This window comes from Taudactylus pleione, unplaced genomic scaffold (assembly GCF_031769625.1).
Source record: "Taudactylus pleione unplaced genomic scaffold, aTauple2 ptg000051l, whole genome shotgun sequence".
Classification (NCBI taxonomy): Eukaryota; Metazoa; Chordata; class Amphibia; order Anura; family Myobatrachidae; genus Taudactylus; species Taudactylus pleione.
The window spans coordinates 1,521,300-1,540,682 of NW_028284453.1; the positions used below are offsets into that span (position 1 = coordinate 1,521,300).

At 44.2% G+C, this 19,383-nt stretch overlaps 1 protein-coding gene across 1 annotated transcript in view; it reads left to right on the forward strand.

Annotated features, from left to right (window-relative positions):
• Positions 1 to 17,483, forward strand: part of LOC148535437 (cell adhesion molecule CEACAM7-like) — a 130,306-nt gene extending 112,823 nt beyond the window's left edge. The window contains exons 6-9 of the mRNA XM_088462560.1: positions 7,098 to 7,226; positions 10,059 to 10,120; positions 13,877 to 13,909; positions 17,134 to 17,483. Coding sequence (XP_088318686.1) covers positions 7,098 to 7,226; positions 10,059 to 10,120; positions 13,877 to 13,909; positions 17,134 to 17,199 — 290 coding nt within the window. The 3' untranslated portion in view covers positions 17,200 to 17,483. The remainder of the gene's footprint in view (positions 1 to 7,097; positions 7,227 to 10,058; positions 10,121 to 13,876; positions 13,910 to 17,133) is intronic.
• The last annotated feature ends 1,900 nt before the right edge of the window (positions 17,484 to 19,383 follow it).

The window sequence follows — 19,383 nt, forward strand, 5'->3', positions numbered from 1 at the left end:
TCATAGCTAGTCGTTATGGACCTGGTTGTATATGCAAACACATTAAGTCCAATGTCTGCAATTGTGCAGTAGAGATGCAGCTCTATTCTTACACCAACAAGTCACTTAGTTGATAACTGTTTCCTGGAGTCTCTTTTCGTGATTTGTTTCATTCACTCCTGAGTATGAGGTGGCATCACCAGTACCTGTGTTTCATTGAAATACTAAATCACCCATCAGGATACCAATAGGAATGAGGAGCCATGCTATACTGTATATCATTTTAGTTAATATACTTTTGTGTTAGGTGCATTATTATTGTGTGTTCTGTGCAGGACACCTCCCCTTTTGTTACTGTTGCTGCCATCTCAGTATGAAGTTACAGTAACAGAAACAGACCTTTGAAAAATTAAACAATTATTGATTAAATGTAGTTTTTTTTAGCAGAGTTAACTTTAACTACAACATTTTTTTTCTAAAAGCTCAAAGAAGCCAGAGTCTCCAAGCGTTTTAAATAATTTATAAATTATGAATTTGGTAACTGGTTATTTTTATATCACTTTAATAATGAATATATCTATCTTGATTTTGCTAAAAAAAAATGCACTTGAATTCATTATTGTACACACAAACTATCAAAATTTATTTAGACTGGACTGAATATAAAAATTACACACTGACAGACATTTACTCAAATTTTATTAGAGGAGCTTATACATCCTTATTTACAGGTGTTTATTATATGTGTAATATGCATGCCCTGAACTATAGTATACATAAAGGAAATAATTATTATATACACTTGTGCCTTTATAGTGGCAGATTACAGATTGTACTTTAATGCAGTTCACAACTTAAAACTCTATATAAACATGTCTAAGAGTAAACAAATTGACAACAATGTGGCATTTAGAAAGGTCAGCCTTTTATTAAGGCGTCAATTATTTATTGTAATTAAACCTTGGATACCAGCCATTAGGCTAACTTAACACTAAAAAATAATGACAATGACACCACTGCAGTGGATTAAAGATCAATGTTATCTATTAATTGTAATGACCAAATATTAGTTCAATAAGGGTGGCAAAGAAGGATGCTACTAAGAACCAGCTCTAGCCATCTGACTCTCTTAAAAAATTGGGGGATGACTAAAATGCCCCCCTCTATAAAGGCATAACCCATGCTGTGAAGGACTCACCACCTTTTACTATAGCACAGTACAGACGCTTCATAAGGAAGCACCCTCTGTCCTCCCGCACCAAAAGGGTAAGTGCCCAACAACGACCACTTATACCACATGTGGCCACTGGCTAGTAGCGCCTTCCTGCCACAGCTAGGTTCTAAACTGCAGCATGCCACCCTTAATTAACACCTATCCCCAACTGGACCTAGCCCCTACTCAAACAAGGAATATAAAATACCCTTAAGGAACACACGCAAACCTGACTCAGAAAGATGCAACCAATCTCACCTAACATATTGTGGACTCTGTAAAGTCAACAACGGGTGTCTAACCACTATGCCCCGGAAGAAGCTTCAGACCTGAAAATAGCCGCATTGATCATTTTCCTAGCTTTGTCCACAGCCACCAGATCCCTGGAACCCCTCCAAACAAATCTAGGTATCATCTCCGACCATACCACATGAACATCGGGCCAGCATGAGACCACCTCTGCCAAATCAGCCTACACTTTCAGAATACGGTAAACTCCTTTAACCTGCCCTATGTCATTGCCCACAAGGTGCACCACCAACCAGTCAGGACACCCCCATAACTGTTCTTTCTTAAAAATCAAATCCAAAAGGGCTGCCCACCTTAAACCTTGAACCCCTAACCACCTAACCCTTCGCCCCCCCCAACATCGAAGAAGCCTACCTAGCTAACGAATGCCACTCAGCCCAAAATATGTAGTAATGACCCACAATCCACAGTTGCTCCGTTGACGTATGGGATGCTGTAAAAGAAAGATCCCTAAAAGTCAGTATCCTCACCCAGAAAAACCAAGTAACTGAACAAAATAACCAGGAACTGTGTTAGTGACAAAAAGAACCCAAGTGAAGGAGAAAACGTAAAAACCTCCCGTGGACCTTGATATTCAGCCAATAGTAAATAGGCCCACTTGGAGGAAAATTAAAAATCCCTTCACACCCCCACTTTTTGAATACTAGTCACTCAAAAACTGACGGGTAAGAAACGTTTTTGTGTTAGCGCAAGTAGCGCAACATCAAACCTTATCACAGCGAACATAAGATTTAAAAGCCGCAGACTTCCAATAGCTCCTGTATGGCTGAAGCTGTCAAACTGCTGGCCACAGCGCAAGTAGCCGCTCTAATGCAAAAAGAGTGGGTGCCGGAGTCAACACTCCTCAGGCCCAACTTCATCAGACAACGCTTGAACACCGCTGCAAACTGAAATTTAGTAAGAAGTAGGGAATATGCGTCCAAGAAAAATTGCCCGTCTCCTACCGGCTGCAACTGCAAATAATGCTTAGCTAAGCACAATGGGCAAATCTCAGCGACTAGATTACTTTTTAGAGACAACCATCAACCCCTTCCCATGTGATCCGTTTTGAGCAGGGAATCGTACACAGAATTGCCTCTCCCTTCAACAAGATGTTTTTAAATAGCAAACCGGTGTCCCCCGAATTTGAAGCCACTAACTCACTAATTCTAAAAGCCCCAAAGAAAGCAAAGGAAAAAGCCAGTTGGAAAAGAATTGCCTCAAATTCTGAATCTGCCACCGATTTCAGGATAACAAAAAGGTCTTGCAATAATCCCAAATCAATGGATGAGAATCAGCTGGAGATGGCCTTTCCCTAGCCCATCCCTTAAGAGCCTTGGACAAAACAAATGACTTAGTAGGATCATTAACTTGTTTAATTATAGCAAAAAATGAATTCACGGCTAAAGCGGAAGCCATGGAAGCCTTGGACCTACCCCGACTTTTTTGGCCCCATATGAATGCCAGCAAACATTGCTCGGCTGACTTACCCTCCTGTCGGTACCTAATACAATATGCTTCCCACTCCTGCCAATCTGACACATACGCTTGCAGTGTCGATGGTGCCAAGGATTTACGTGCCAATTCCGCTATGCCTGATCGATAATCTGCCAGACATAAGGAGGACATGTTAATCCAGAGGGTTCGGCTTCCTGCACAAAAAGTGAAACTTATCAAAGTTGAACCGATACAAGCATCTGCTATCCTGTTATCAACACCTGGCACGTGCTTCGCAGTAAAATTGATGTTAAACTGTAAACAGTTCAAAACGAGGTACCTTAAAAGCCAAAGAGCCTGAAGTTAAGAGGAATGCTGGATGTTAACCACGTGAACAACTCCCAAATTGTCACACCTATAGACAATGCTCTGATTCGACAATTTGCTGGCCCACAGTTCAACTGCCACAATTATTGGAAACAACTCCAACAAAAGCAAGTTGGCCGTGAAACCACGCTAAAACCAAGATGAAGGCCAGGGAGCAGCACACCATTCCCCTTGGAAAAAGGCCCCAAAACCAGAAGATCCAGCTGCATCAGTAAATACCTGAATGTACGAATTTGACACTGGCCAGGAGGGCCAGATAAGTTCCAAATTGAAATTAAGTGAAATCTATGACCAAACCCGTAAATCATCCTTTATTTCCTTTTACAATTGTATAGTATGATGCGGCTAGGCAACCTCTGAAGTTGCCATCTCCAGCTTCTGTCCCCATTGGAATTACTCTACAGGCAAAATTGAAGGAACCATGAAGAGACTGGACCTGACTTAGCCTCACACTATCCTTGCTCAAGCACTCCTCTATCTGGGCCAAAAGCTTCTGGACTTTGTCCACAGAAATGCAACAACAACCTACACCTGTGTCCACTTCAATACCCAGGTATGAAAAACAACACGTCGGTCCCTCCATCTTGTCGTGTGTCATTGAGACCCCCATAACTTTAAACAACGCGCCATCCAAAAACAAAGGATCCTGACAAATGTTACTGTCTCTTAGGCCTATACAGAGAAAATCGTCTAAGTAATGTGCTACTCCGCTGTGACCGGTGCCTGATTGGATGCACCAATGTAAAAACATACTGAATTTCTCAAAATATGCAGAAGAGAAAGAACAACCCATGGGTAAACATTTATCTAAGTAAAAAAGCCTGTCTAACTTAAAACCCATGAACCTTAGGCAGTTGGGATGAAGCGGAAGGAGATGAAAAGCGGACTCAATGTCTAATTTCGCCATCAATGCCCCAGGGTCAAAATCCCGAATCAATTTGAGAGCCTCTTCAAACAACTGGTACCAAACTCTACAAGACTCCTTAGCAATCGCGTCATTAACAGAGCCCCCATGAGGGTAAGACAAATGTTGGATTAAGCGGAACTTCCCCCCTAATGGGGAAATGCACAAGCTGGGCATAGGGTCGGATAAGAAAGGACCGCACATGCATACCAACTTAATTTCCGCCTCCACCTTCTGTCCCACCACGTGAGGTAACTCTCTCGCTGACCTTAAATTCCTGAGCGCCACAACCTGTACAGAATCAATAATGGGTAAAGGGAAACCTGTACTAAATCCCTCCTACAAAAATTGAGCATCATCTCTCCTGGGGTATCTTACCAGCCATTTACTCAAATCCAACAGCACTACTGGGGATGAACCCTTACTTATTAAATCCGCTGCCTGTAACCTGATCGGACTGACCCTCCCTTGCTGATGACTTGCACTCTGAAGCTGGGTAACTTGCTCCACAAATTCTACACGAGTGTCGAAAACGACCACTTGCACCCCTGTGACATTTAGAGTCATTGTAAGCAAAGCATTTTCCCTTCTGCATGTACCCAGCGCCTGCCTTGGAGACAGAGGTGTTTTTTTTATCCTGACCCTTAAGCAAATATTTGCTTTGCTGTGTAACCTCCAACCAAACCTCCACATCTTTAAAACCAAGAGGCGTTATTGGGTTTCCGTCTTGTTGCCGACTAAAGTTTTCGTCATACTCCCTCCATACGTAACCACTTGATTTCATGAACATTTCGTGAACTAATAACATGTATTTTATGATGTTTGTATGTTCATTGGGCCTTGTTTCCAAATAAGATGCTGAAAAAACTAAGAAACCCCTTAACCAATGATGAAAACTATGGAAAGCACTTTCTACCATGCCTCCCGCCTTTTTCGCCTTTTCAAAAGCCTGCCTAATTTCATCAGGCAACGTGAACACATCTACTGTACATACTTCCCCTTTGTATTTTTTCCCTCATTCTTTTCCTTAACCCCCTAGTCACGGCTGTGTTTGTGCAATGCACCACCTCTGAGAAAAGCGCAGACTAAGAAGGAGGTCCTGCTGTACACGTATCTTTCTACTTTGCAGCTTTCTTAGCTAATCGGTGTGCAATTAACTTAGCCAATTTTCGCGGGCGCTTGGGGGAACCCGAAGATTCACTGCTAGTTGAAGATTCGGATGATGAACTGACAGACTACATATGAGAAACAACATGCTCACCAGATTCAGATGGCCCAGGAATATCCAAAGGGTCTGTGTTGGTTGCTGCCACCAAACTGGATGAATCTCTGGTTAATGCCATTTGTTCGCCCGCCATTTGTCTCTTCCTCTGAACCACCTCCCCTGGTAGAACCTGCACAGTTGAAGTGCTACCTACAACTTCAGAACTGCAAACAGAAATTATTAACGGATTGGTTATGACTAGTTCTGTAGGGGGAAGGGGGGGTTCCGCACTGACAGGAACTGGGGAAACTGGAGGTAAAGGAGGTGCGGGGCAAGTCATAACTGTGGAGTCGCTGACATAGTACTCGCAGTGGATACCAAGGACTTGATGTTACGGGAAAGAAAGGGTGGGACAGAAGGGGGAACACAATTTAATGTGAAAGGGAGAATTAAAAAGGGGGGTAATGCAAACAAAAGGAAAAGAGGAGAAAGTACAATACAATTAAATTGACAGGAGAAATTTAAATAAAGGGAAAGAATAAAACAGTTTAACAACAAAAGCAAATTCTTGAGGTAACAGAAATATAACACAGATTCTACTCAGCCTGACTTCCAAACTGAGAAGAGGCTGGAGCAAATTAAAATCTCTCCTTAAAAAGCCCCCTTAAAGGTATATGCCCCAAACCATACCCATAGGCTAACTCTTTTGACCAATCAATATAAACGAACAACAGAATCTACCTAGCAACAGGTTCTTAATCTCTAACCAATTACAAAAAATTAGGTCTCTTATATAGATTTGTGCTTATACAGCCCTCAGCTCATTTTATAATTGCAAAAATACATCGGTGAAAAAAAGAATAGCAGTTGATCAGTGACCATTCGTCTTATGCCAAGAGATGTCAACAACAACTTGCAGCTTACTGACCTTCACAACGGCAAGCACAAGGCTTCCAACTCCGATGCCAATACACGTAAACAACCAAATAGTCTGTGACACTGACCCCAGTATGGTAAATTAGCCTACTCAGTGTATAGAAGGGGAGCGCACCTACATATACAGTATATCATAATGCAGTGAAATGGCCACGACACTGCCGTTCTTTCCTATCCAATAAAAAGGACTGACAAACAACAAAAAAAAATGGAGAGAAATTCAGCAAAAGAGGGAGAGCGCAACCTTCAGCTACAGTAAGAAGAGAATTCCACACCCCTAAACACGCCCCCATGAAACTCATTGGCTAGGGCAATCACAACAATAAATATACCCATAATGCACTGCTTTTAATTAACCCCAATCTTCCCTAGCTTGGGGGTTTAAGGTCCATCTGGCTCATGAAAAACCATCCATCATCAAAACATTATTATTGCTGAAAAAATATTACTGAAACTGTCAATGGAAGTTGTGCACTTACTAGCAGATGGGAATTTGTGCCCATATTCTTCTATTCGAGAGAAGAGCAGTGACATTGATTATTGTCGCACTTCTGCTTTTTGTCAAATATGCCAATATTCAGGGATATATAGAGACAAATAAGATGTATGGCACGGTTGGCAGTATATTGGGGACAGAATAGAAATTATATTACGTTAATTGTATTCATTGCTTTCATGTTTACTTTATTTTATATGCTACTTGGTCTGTGACAATATTATAAGAACTTACACATCCATTTACTGTACAGGTGACTGTGGATGCTCTGCTGAGACAGCTGGAATCATCTGTGGGACAGTCCTGGGAATTGTGCTGATTGTTAGTGTAACTTTTCTTCTGTATAAGAGATGTGTCCTTCCTGTGAGAGCAGAACATAGAGGTAATGGGAGTAGCATACAAAATACATGGTATTGAATATGATGTAGCAAATAAAAGCCCTGCGCAAATGTCTATAGCAAAAAATATTTGTCTCCATTTTGTTATGTGTGTATATATATACATATATATATATATATATATAATTGATATATATATATATATATATATAATTTATATATTACATCATCTCCAAGTGTCCACTGCAACGCCGGAACAGCCAAGTCACTGCAGACCCGATTCCGGTGTGAATGGCGTAGACTCAGGAATATCCTGGGCCGACACCGCAATATGAAAGGGTTCTGTGCCGGGTCTGATCCAGGTTCCAACAGAGTGCCTGATTCATACCCGCTCGCTACATGCATTCGCACGCAGCCATCAGCTGCCAAAGTATGCAAATCCCGCAATCGCACGGCAAGACATTAGTACACCCACTATTGCGTGCGATTGCGGTATTTATTTAGATGCCCACCAGCCTGTCGTAAGATGCCCACTTTCCCTTCAAAGCACACATCATCTCTAGGAAATGTATCCAACAATCAGTAACATTGAGTAACATCGGACCCATATGCAGCACTTGTGGTTGACCATACCAAGCACTGCGAACGCTGCAGTGTGTAATACAGCCATGTGACATGTACTATGATGCAGCATTTTATTTATGCACGCCCCTGAAATGGCGTTTTGATGCTCAGGCACGCCTGCGTTCACAGCACCATACCCCCTTTTCTATCGACCTTCCCCTGTCGGGAAGCAATCGGGAAGCCGACTGCCTAAATACCGGCAGCCGGCTTCCCGACTGTCTTATCCCGGCAAGGGTGAAATGCCGGGCGTCTAGATGTAGACGCCCGCATTTTCCCAACGCCGGGAGACCGGCGCCCGACCTCATGATCGTAGTGATGCCGGGCACCGTGAGCGGACAGCAGCGGGGGGGAGGGTTAGGTTTAGGGCTCCCGGGGGGGACTTAGGGTTAGGCACCCCCCCAGGAGGGTTAGGGTTAGGCTAGGGGGAGGGAGGGTTAGGGTTAGGCACCCCCGGAGGGGACTTAGGGTTAGGCACCCCCCGGGGGACTTAGGTTTAGGCAGCGGGGAAGGGGGTGGTTAGGGTTAGGCACTTAGAGGGGGGATTAGGGTTAGGCACTTGGGGGGGAAGTTAGGGTTAGGCACCCCTAAGGAGGGTTAGGGGTAGGGGGGTTAGGTTAGTGGATTCTTACCTATCCATGATCAGGATTTTCAGCGCTGTCGGGCTTCCGCTGCTTCGCACTCTGCTCCTGTCGGCCTGCCGCCGATGGGTATCTAACCGCCGGCCATGCGGCCGGTGGTATTTCATACCCATTCCCCCCTGTCACCACCCACAAACGGCACATCCTGTCACTCATCCTTGCGAGGAGTCTGTGTACTCGCTGCAATCACTTCCCAATCGCGGTGACTGGTTCGCGTACGTGCACTGCATCTTATACGCATGCGCAGATTGCGAAGATTGGCCGGCTACGTGCGAACGCAGCCTTGCGAGTGGGTCTGAATCAGGCCCAGTGTTCCAACTCCAGGATCAGACCAGGCAAGTTGGTGTAAAAGTGGTATTACTGTGGACATAGTAAGTGTCGACCTCCTGCACCGAACCCGTTAATAGTTGTGATAACTGTCTATCAGAATAAAATACTTAATATTACAGTACAATCATTTATAACACACTTTGGGTAGTATTCAAGTAGCCACAAAAAGCCGAGATCCGCTGAAAATTACCGCAGATCTCAGATTTTCACATGGAGGAAACCTATCTCCGTATTCAATCCCAAATGGTTTTTGTGTAAGCGGAAACTCAATGCAATGTAATAGGCGAAAAAGATTTGCCTCTGAATAGCAGGAGAAAAAAAGTGCATTTTCTTTATTTTGGGGTGCAAAGGTGGGGAAATCACTCAGAAACCTTGGGACAGCCCCCCAAAGGATACTGTCAAAAAATCCCTAAAAAAAAGTTAAGAACACCCCAAAAAAGTTCTTTCATTTTGGGGGCAAAAAAGTACAAAGTGGGGGGACAAGCATAAAAACTAGCAAAATAGACTTTTGGGGGGTCTGCAAGGATGGGTCAGCTGTTTTTTTGATTGCAGGTGCTTGCAACAGGTGCATTTTTCACAATTTTTTTAACTTCACTTTAGCAAGTTTAAAATATGCTAGCACCCGTACCCCAAATTTGACAGGACTACTTATTTTCACCAAAAAATACTGCAAAATGCCATTCTTCCCCACTTGTGCAAAAGCGCTAATAAGAAACAATTGAAACAACTTAAGTACCCCAAATAGCTTTATTAGGGCTATTCGGGGACATCTACATTGATCCCCAATGTTAGTGCATCTTTTTGTCTGATTTCCCCATTTCTGACAGCACTTTCTGCCTGTTCCGACTTCGCGGCTTGCTGTTTTTGCGTGGTTTGGAATTGGAAAGGGTGAATAGCGGGGGCGCGCATGAAAAGTTTCTGTGTCCCAAACACGCGATTTCGGTAGAAAGTCCGGCAGGCGAAACTTTATCGCTGACGCGAAACTCATTGAGTACCAAACTTAGGGGCAAATTTACTAAAGTGAGAGTTTGTAGAAGTGAGTTATAGAAGTGATGTTGCCCATAGCAAAGAGTCATATCCTAGCTATTATCTTCTAGAAGGTGCTAGTTAAATGTTAAGTAGAATCTGATTGCTTGCTATGGGCAATATCACTTCTAAAACTCACTTCTAAAAACTCTCACTTTAGTAAATTTACCCCTTAGCAGCAGTACGTCTCAATAAAACAGTAATACCCTAGATCATAATCAATGTAAATGCATCTAAGTGTTTCTAATTAACCAACAGAAACATCAAATAAGAAGCAGGAGCCAGCGATGGAGTATTACAATGTACCGGCTGCTACAGTGGTGAGTGAGGAACTGATTTTCCAATAATTTCACATCTCAAAACATTATATGTATTCTATCAAATCACCACATTTTAAAGCAAATGTGTTATTACATAAATCAGTGTTCAGTTCTTTCTACATAACATTAATTCTAATAAATAAATCACATGATCTCATGCTACAACTCTTATTTCATAGTTGGCTCTAGTGCTAAAACTGTGCTTACATTAACAAGTACAGGTGCATAATACTTTACAGCAGAAGAAGAAAGATATTCTGGGTGTGATTATTAAATTAAGTAATTTAATCACTTATCAATTTCACAAATTGATCCATATTTGAAAAAAAAAAAATCTATTACACCAACGGGAAAATCAGGCATGCTTGTCCCATTAACACATAATCAGTGACCTGCTATAGACTATCGCTAGGACTTTGCTGCTATACAGTACGCAATGTATAAATGCAAAATAACTGTATTAGTATTGTATATGTGTATAATGTTGCAGGAACTTTCCTTTAATATGGGGAGCAGTTTGGTAATTGGTAATTCTGTCCATAATGTAGTTGACAAATAATATAATGTAAAACAATACTCCTAATACAAAATGTCCAGATGTTACAAAATAGATATTGTTTTCAACCATATACATTTTGTAAACTATGAAATTAATATTTTTTTTTTTAAAGAAATCAGTGCTGATCTTTTGCTGAAATAATTGTGTGCCAAGAAATGTAATTTCTACTACAAAAAAATGATTTTACGCTATAAAACAGATCTACGCTTTTAAATATGATTAATAAATTAAATACGTGAACCCTTTAAATATTGGTGTTGTGGAGAGGCCACATAGAACTGGGACCATAGTATCAGAATTGGAAGGACCTGCCATCTTATATACTGTATGCCTGCTAGCAATTAAAAATAAAAAAGTCAAAGTTCATACTGTAATGGTGCGTACACACGGGACGATCTCTTTTGAATTTCCCGGTGTGTTGACAGATATCACAAACTATGAACGACCAACCATATTGTCAGTGGCGGAACTTGTGAGTGTTGGGCCCAGGTGCAAAAATTTGCTTTGGGCCCCCCTCCTCCGCCGTACAAGGAGAGGGTGACAGGGAGAAGCAGTGGGTGACAGGGAGAGGGAAGAGGCAGTGGGTGACAGGGAGAGGGAAGAGGCAGTGGGTGACAGGGAGACGGTGATAGGGAGAGGTGACAGGCCTTGGGTTACAGGGAGAAACAGTGGTTGAGAGGGAGAGGGAAGAGGCAGTGGGTGACAGAGAAGGAGAGGGTGACAGGGATAGTTGACATGCAATGGGTGAAAGGGAGAGGGGATAGTCAGTGGGTGACTGGGAGAGAGTGATAGGTAGAGGTGACAGGGAAAAGCAGTGGGTGAGAGGGAGAGGGTGAGAGGGAGATAGGGAGAGGTGTCAGACAGTGGGTGACATGGAGAGGGTGACAGGCAGTGTGTGACAGAGAGAGAGCACAGGCAGTGGGTGAAAGGGAGATGTAGTGGGTCCCAACACATTATACCACACTGTAGTACCCCCACATTAAGTCACACTGTAGTGCCCCACACATTATGCAACACTGTTGTACACCCCACATTATGCTACCTGTAGTGCCCACACATAATGCTACCCTGTAGTGCCCACATGTTATGCCACCTGTAGTGCCCACACATTATGCCACCTCTAGTACCCACACATTATGCTACACTGTAGTCCCCACACATTATGCCACCTCTAGTGCTCACACATTACGCTACACTGTAGTCTCCACACATTATGCCACCTGTAGTGCCCACACATTATGCTACACTGTAGTCCCCACACATTATGCTACACTGTAGTCCTCACACATTATGCCACCTATATGCAGCATCCTAAGGCAGCCAGCAGAGCAGCAATCACAGCCTCACAATGAGTCACACCCATGAGGCTACTCTGCTGCTGGGTCAGAGGAGCATGTGATGGGCTCCTCCAATCAGAGCTCAGCACATGGTCCTCTGACCCCACTGCAGAGCCTACTGGGAATTATTAACCAGTAGTGCACTGCAGTGCTGAGCCTGGTTGCACTGTGCTTCTGTCCCCTGCGTGTAGCTGCCGGCCGGGTCAGTCACAGCCTTGATGACTGCCCGGCAAGCAGCTGCTCTGCACCTGCCATACAGACAGTATGGACCCCTATATTGCGGTGGGCCTTGGTGCAGTGCACCGGCTGCACCGGCCGTAGCTTCGCCCCTGGATATCGTTACGTTGGTCGTTCATTGGACGCTGGTTGCATAAGTAGGAATGATATGAACAATTTAACGATGAACGATATCGTTCATTGAAATCGTACCATGTGTACTCAGCTTAACTCATACAGATAATATGTGGTCAAGCAAAGAGAGATAGATCCATATAATAAAAGGAAGAAAGAAATGGAAGAAAGTGGGCTGCTGATAAAAAAAAAGTTAAATAAATAAATAATTATAATACACATTAGAAATTATGGAATTGACTGTGTTTGTGTCACTGTAAGATTGTGTGTCCTCTTTTCAACCTATTGATGTATGCAGCATATGTATTTTACATGTTTTGTTTTAAATGGATGACGTTGCAATTTTCAAAGAGAATGTGAATCTCCCATCTATGACAGTAATATATAGAAAAGTGGAGCATAAAGGGTAATTAGGAACTTTTTGGTTGGCTCCAGTGTCGGCTCCTGCCTATAACTCCCAGAGGGTCTGTGCAGCTGGCTTGTGCGCATGTGCGGAATCACTGGCTGGCGTCCATGTTACACAACAAACTTTGTGTTGAAAAATATTATTTTACAGGTTTTGTAGTGTTACATTTTTTTTAATGTACAGTAAATGATTTTTATTAAACTTTATTTTGTATTGCGTGCTTTATGGTTTTGTTAGCATTAGCTTTAAAAAGCTTCTTTTGTGTCTATAATCTATTGGAATGCAATAATTGTGTCAACATTCAGAATGTTGACATGGGCCGTTATTCAGACCCGCATGCAAATGAGGATGATTATGCAGATGGAGCGATTGTCAGCCATTGTGCACGTGTGAAAGCCGCACAGCGCACGCTCAGTGATTGAATTGCAATTATACTCATACAGAGGATTCACTTGCAAACTGAGTGACAGGTAGGCAGCATTTGGGAGAGGTAACGTGGAGGGTGGCAAGAGAAACACAGATGAGTTGGTAGCATTTAAACACTGTATTCTGGACATCCATAAATTAGCCACTGCGTCTTTGATCTCAGCCGGAGAGCCCTATGTTTCTGGAGACCCGCTGTGTCTGCGGCAGATTACTGTTTCTGATGTTTCCATGTTTCTGATGTTTATGGTTGTGTGTGTGTGAGCGGCGGATGTGAGATGCGGTCAGTGGGCGTCTCTAAGCGCTGGGTGACAAGTGAGACATTAGCATATTTTTGCAAATTGTGATCCGTGAGAGATCGCAGCTGTGATGGCGTTTGCGTGCGGATCTGAATCAGGTCCATGGTCTGAATGCGACATTCAAACTGTTGTAATTCCCCATGTCCACACTGACATAATATCGACATTGATGCAATATTGATGCATGATTTTTGGGTTAGGGTTAGGCTTTAATTAGGGTAAAACTGCAGACATCTATAATGCTGACATTTTGGCAATGTAAACATTATGTGAGCGTTGACATTGTGAATGCCGACATAATATACCACATATACTATATATAAAACCGAATAATACATATTATACACATAACACACCTCTTTTTTATTATTATTTTTCTAGCATCATCCTGCTACCCAGGAGGCCACATATATGGTAAGTGTTTATAGAGAGGCAACAATCTCTTATGTTTCTTTAGTAACAAAGAATCCACTCAAAGGAATTTATTACAGTGACTAATATGTGAGAGTAAAGGAAATAATGGTGACTGTTCTAAGTGATTACATTCTTTATATTTCATTGCCCCAAAAACTCTGCTGCCTATCCAGCCTGAAATGTCACCATCTCCACCCCTTATATCTCTTTATATGGTTTATCCCACATAATGACATCTTTGTGTTACATGGAGGAGCATAAAATGTACTGAGCCGGCACTAACCACTAAGCACACTGTGCCCCCATCTCCCCAGCTCCTCCCATCAGAAGTCACAGCATTGTACATCCTCATAGATGGTGACATCCAATTGGCCAGATTTAGATATTGCAGAATATAAAGCCTGGTTCAGACCCCCTTGCGAGCGCACATCGCTCACAAGTGGGTCGATGGTCTCCCACTGCACATGCGCACACCGACTCCAGCGTGCACATGCGCGAGACCTGGCCAGCGACGGGCGCTCCGTCGCTACAGGTCTCGGACCAAAACGGGGCGGCTGTCAATTGTGATTTACAGCTCGCCCCATTTTGGAGGCAGGCAGGCGGGTGGCTGGCCAAATGGAGGCGTTCCCAAAGGAACGCCTGCCGTTTGGGGGCAACCTCAGTAGTGAGCTTCTGGCTCTATTAGAGCCGGAAGCTCAGTGGGGCTTGCGATGGATGAGACCCTGCCACCAGGGTCTCGTCGCAAGCCCAATGGCCGCAATGATCACGACTATCGTGACCATCACCTGGCCGCTTGTAAAAGCTGTGGGTGGTCACCCACAGCTTAGCAAGCGGCCAGGAGGCTTTCAGAGCGAGCACTCTGAAAGAGCGTCTGGCTCTGAATCAGACCCTATGTTTACCATTTACATTGATCTTTGCCTCATTATAGTTTACAGTATAAAGCGCTGATTCTGAGTCACATGTAAAAAGGCTGCAGCTACAGGCGGCCGCTGAAGCCTGATTTCCTGTCTTATGTGAACGCATAATAGGATTAATAGGAGTATCCATAGAACTAATGAGGGGGTTCATGCGTGTGCAAGCAGAGACCTCTGCCGCCCATTGGTTTTACACAAGCCTCCGCAAACACCATCATTAGTATCTGCATGTGCACCAGCTCTATGCTAGGGGCAGGAGATCCATTAGACACAGGCTTCCCTTCCCCAAACGCATGGAGCTTTAGGGGTCTATTTATCAAGCAGTGAAAGTGTGGAGAAGTGAACCTGTGGAAAAGTTGCCCATAGCAATCAATCAGCTCCTACCTATTATTTTATAGACTGTACTTGATAAATGCTGCTTGAAAGATGATTGGTTGCTATGGGCAACTTCTCTACCAGTTCTCTTCTCCACATTTTTCACAGCTTGATAAATAGACCCCTTAGATACACGCCCACAAGTCAGGGCGGTTACATGTGATGACATTGTCACTGCCCATTCCCGCCCCAAAATGTACTACTGTAGTTCATGGAAAGACAGATCCATCCAAGCTCAGGGCCTGATTCAGACCCGCTCGCGAGCGAAGGACGGCAATCGGGTCGATGGTGCCCGAATGCGCATGTGCATGACGGAGGGAGCTCTGTCGTGCGCATGCACGAGACCCGGCGAGCGACAAGGAATTTGTCGCTCGGGGTCTTGCACCAAAGGGGGCGTGCTGTCGATGGTGAGTGACAGCACGCCCCCTTTGGTGGGCTTGCCGGGGGCGTGGCTGCCCAGACGGTAAGCGTTCCCATGGGAACGCCTACCGTCTGGGTCCGGCCCCACTGACATCACTAGTGATGTCAGTGGGAGTGATTTTGGCTCTGATAGAGCCAAAATCACTCCAGGGCTTGCGGTCACCGAGACCCTACCGCAGGGTCTCGTCGCAAGCACGATGGTCGCGATGGTCTTGACCATCGCGACCATCATCATGGACACTCGCATAGCTGTGGGTGGTAACCCACAGCTATGCGAGCGTCCAAGAGGCCGCTCCATTTTTAGGGAGGAGGGCCCTGATTCAGAGCGAGCGCTCTGGTCAGAGCGTTCGGTTCTGAATCAGGCTCTCAGTCCGACTCAGAATAGGGCAGACCTGTGTAATATGTACTTTTACATCTGCTCTATATGCAAGAACTCCCCATTTGTATCCGTGAACATAGATCTGTGCTAGTCAGCGTCAGCCCCTAAGTTCCCAGATACACACACGCGCAGTTATTTATTTAGATGTAATACAACATCCCCAGCATATTATTACTCTCTGAGCTGTATGAGCGCTTATGTATAGAAGAGGAGTATTACAAAATTGGCAGAAAATGTAAACACATCCAAGATCAGTAAATGCAGCATTGCCATGTGTGAGAGGTTCATTGGCACCTGCTCATCAAATATCCCTAGAAATGATGACGAAAATGTTGCCACAGTACCGGGTGTGTATATATGTGTATAGTCTATATGTGTATAGTCTATACGTGTATGGGATATGCGGTCAATATCCCGACCATGGAGATTCCGGCTCTCAAAATGCCTGAGCCGGAATCCCGACACGTGTCAGAGTCCCGGCACCGGCATCCCGACCACCGGAGTCCCTAAGGTAAGTAGCATGGTTAGGGGGAGGGTTATGATTAGGGGTTAGGGATAGGCACTAGGGGGAGGGTTAGGCACTAGGGGGGAGGGTTAGATTTAGGGTGTCGGGAGTGGAAGGTTAGGTTTAGGCACTGGGGCGTGGGTTAGGTTTAGGGTAAGGAGAGGGTTAGGATCAAAGTCGTAATGCTCTCTCTGTGCCAGAGAGAGCATTGGTGCCCCCCCATTTTTCAAATAAGGACATAAGTTAGTGCACCTGAGAAAGGACCATGGCCTCATGGGAAGGGCCAGGGAAGAGATAGGGGAGGCCAGCAGATGCTGGGGATAAAAGAAGTAGTAGTTACAAGTGACAGGAAAATTGACAGGTCCAAACAGCCCCCCCTGCCCTGCGATGCCCTGTGCCATGGCACAGGTTGCACCACCCTAGTTACGCATCTGGTTAGAATACCTACCGACAGATGTTGGTATCCTAATCCTGTTGGGATGCTGGCATCGGGATTCTGACCACCAGGATCCTGAGTTCCAGGATCCCCTACCCATCCCATGTATGATATATATGTGTATGGAATATATGTGTATGTTTCTATATACTACTGTATGTACAGTGTAACAATATACATTTGTATTTCCTGTAGGGCTTGCAGTACAAGTTACAGGACACGTACAGTGATCTGCGGAGAGGACATGATAACACTGCATGACTAATACTGCTGATATCAGCTGGTCATACTCACTGCTTACTATAATGGACTCACATTTGTAACAAATGATCATAGGGGCCAAAATCAGAGTTGTAAGCAGGGAAGTAACTATTATAAGTGCAAGGGGTGCAGCTGCTATGGGGCCCAGAGATGAGGGGGGCCCATCTTCCTTGTCAAAGTTACATGTGCTATATACATTTTTCACCATTGGGCAGTACATAGGGGCACTTACAAACTGTTGTTATGAGGCCCTCAAATACCCGTTTTGACTGTGACTTTTCATGCAGCTGCTATGTGATAATATGGAAATGTTGCAGCCACTGGGAGATGTATTGAAACGTCCAACTGCGGCTTTGCAAATCCAAACATCTGCGTACAAAGTTACAGCATCTGCATAAAATGTTGCTGCATCGGCCGCAGCTCAGTCGGTCATCGTCCTTCTGGATCCAACACTCCTATAAAACCATTGCGACACACCCACGCTTTTATAACCAAAGCTCCATTACCACCCACAATTGGTCAATCACTTTGCATTTAAATCCTCTCTGCGAGCAATATGGCAGAGTCACTGGGACGCAGGATCTGTGCGACTTAAATGCATGTGCTGTCATAAATATATTGGCCAACTGTGTAAATATCGACATAGCGTACAACTCAAAATCAGGACCATAGGGACATATCGTGGAGAAAGGTTGTAGAGAAGAGTGCGTGAGCGCTGCCGTCATCCAGAACACAGGAGCCCGGGAGGGAATCCATCTCTACCCCATATCCCCTGCATATGATCAAAGGTGTCTGGAATGGCACCCAGCAGCCCACTTTCTGCTGCCACCAGCTCTGCCCACTTGCATGACATCATGTGTGCGGGGGTTGAGCCGGCACAGGGCGGCAGTGAGCCTTGCTGTAACGCTGTTGAGGAGGTTGTGTATTGTAAAAGACTGACATCAGTAGAACATTCTGCTCTATATAACATTCTGCTCTATATAACATTCTGCTCTATATATACTGTATTAGGATTAAGCATCTCACAACAAAAATGTTTTTGATTTCAAGTATGTTATTATGAAATACAACATAAGGGAGGCTGGGCATGTGTTGGGTGATACAGTAGTTATTGTCAATAAGTTAAAACATATAAATATACAACTTTATTACCTGCTAAAATATAAATCATCAATAACAAAACAGTTATAAAAGTACTGTACAGTATTACATTTTTAATTAATTGGATTTTATCTACAAATAGAACTAAAGTAATGACACCTCATTTGTAAAGATTCCTAATATAGGAACCACTGCGTCTCTTAAAAAAATGTTACCCTGATATCATAGCAAAACTTTTTCACAGTTTGAAGCAGAACTCCGTCTCTGATTATCCACTGGATTACACTGCAGTGGCATCACTTACGGGATGTGGACAACACCGATAGACACCATCCGAGGGGGATGACAACCAAATAGCAGAGCTGCTTTGCTATTTGGGTGTCAACCCCTCGGATGGTGTCACCCAGCGGCTAGCAGCAGCGATGGATGGTGTGCGCATGCATCATCCATTACAGACACCCCTGTGTATGGAGAGAGTGGGGGTTTCCCAACAGATCCTGGAGCGCCAGGATTGCCCCCGGCATTACGACAATGGGAGGCGTGGCATACAGTCATGCCCCCCAAAGCGGGATGACTAAGGGGCGAGGCCTCGTGGACATGATTCCTCTGTTCACTCAGATAATGGGGCAGATGTATGAAGCTCTGGGAAGTGATAAAGTGAGTGATAAACGACCAACCAATCAGCTCCCAACTGTCAGTTTTCAAACACAGCCTATAACATGACAGTTAAGAGCTGACTGGCTGGTCACTTTCCAGAGCTTCGTACATCTGCCCCACTGTGTGATATATATTGTAGGGGCTGGTCCTGAGTCACATGGTGTCTTTGCAATAGTCGTGTCTGTGGCTTTATGCTAATGCTGGAATCAGCCCTTCCCCTGGTGTACAAGCGTGCTTCTGAGTGCTCAAGGGGTGGGGCACCCATTTTGGTTGTCTGCAGTTGCAACCATCAGAAGCACCACTGGGACTTGCACTAGCTGCATGCTAGGTACAGTACCTCTGGTCTCTAATGTATACAGTTAGTCATCTAATTTCGCAAACATTCCTGTGACGCACCCGTGACATTCCCATAACACACCCATCATA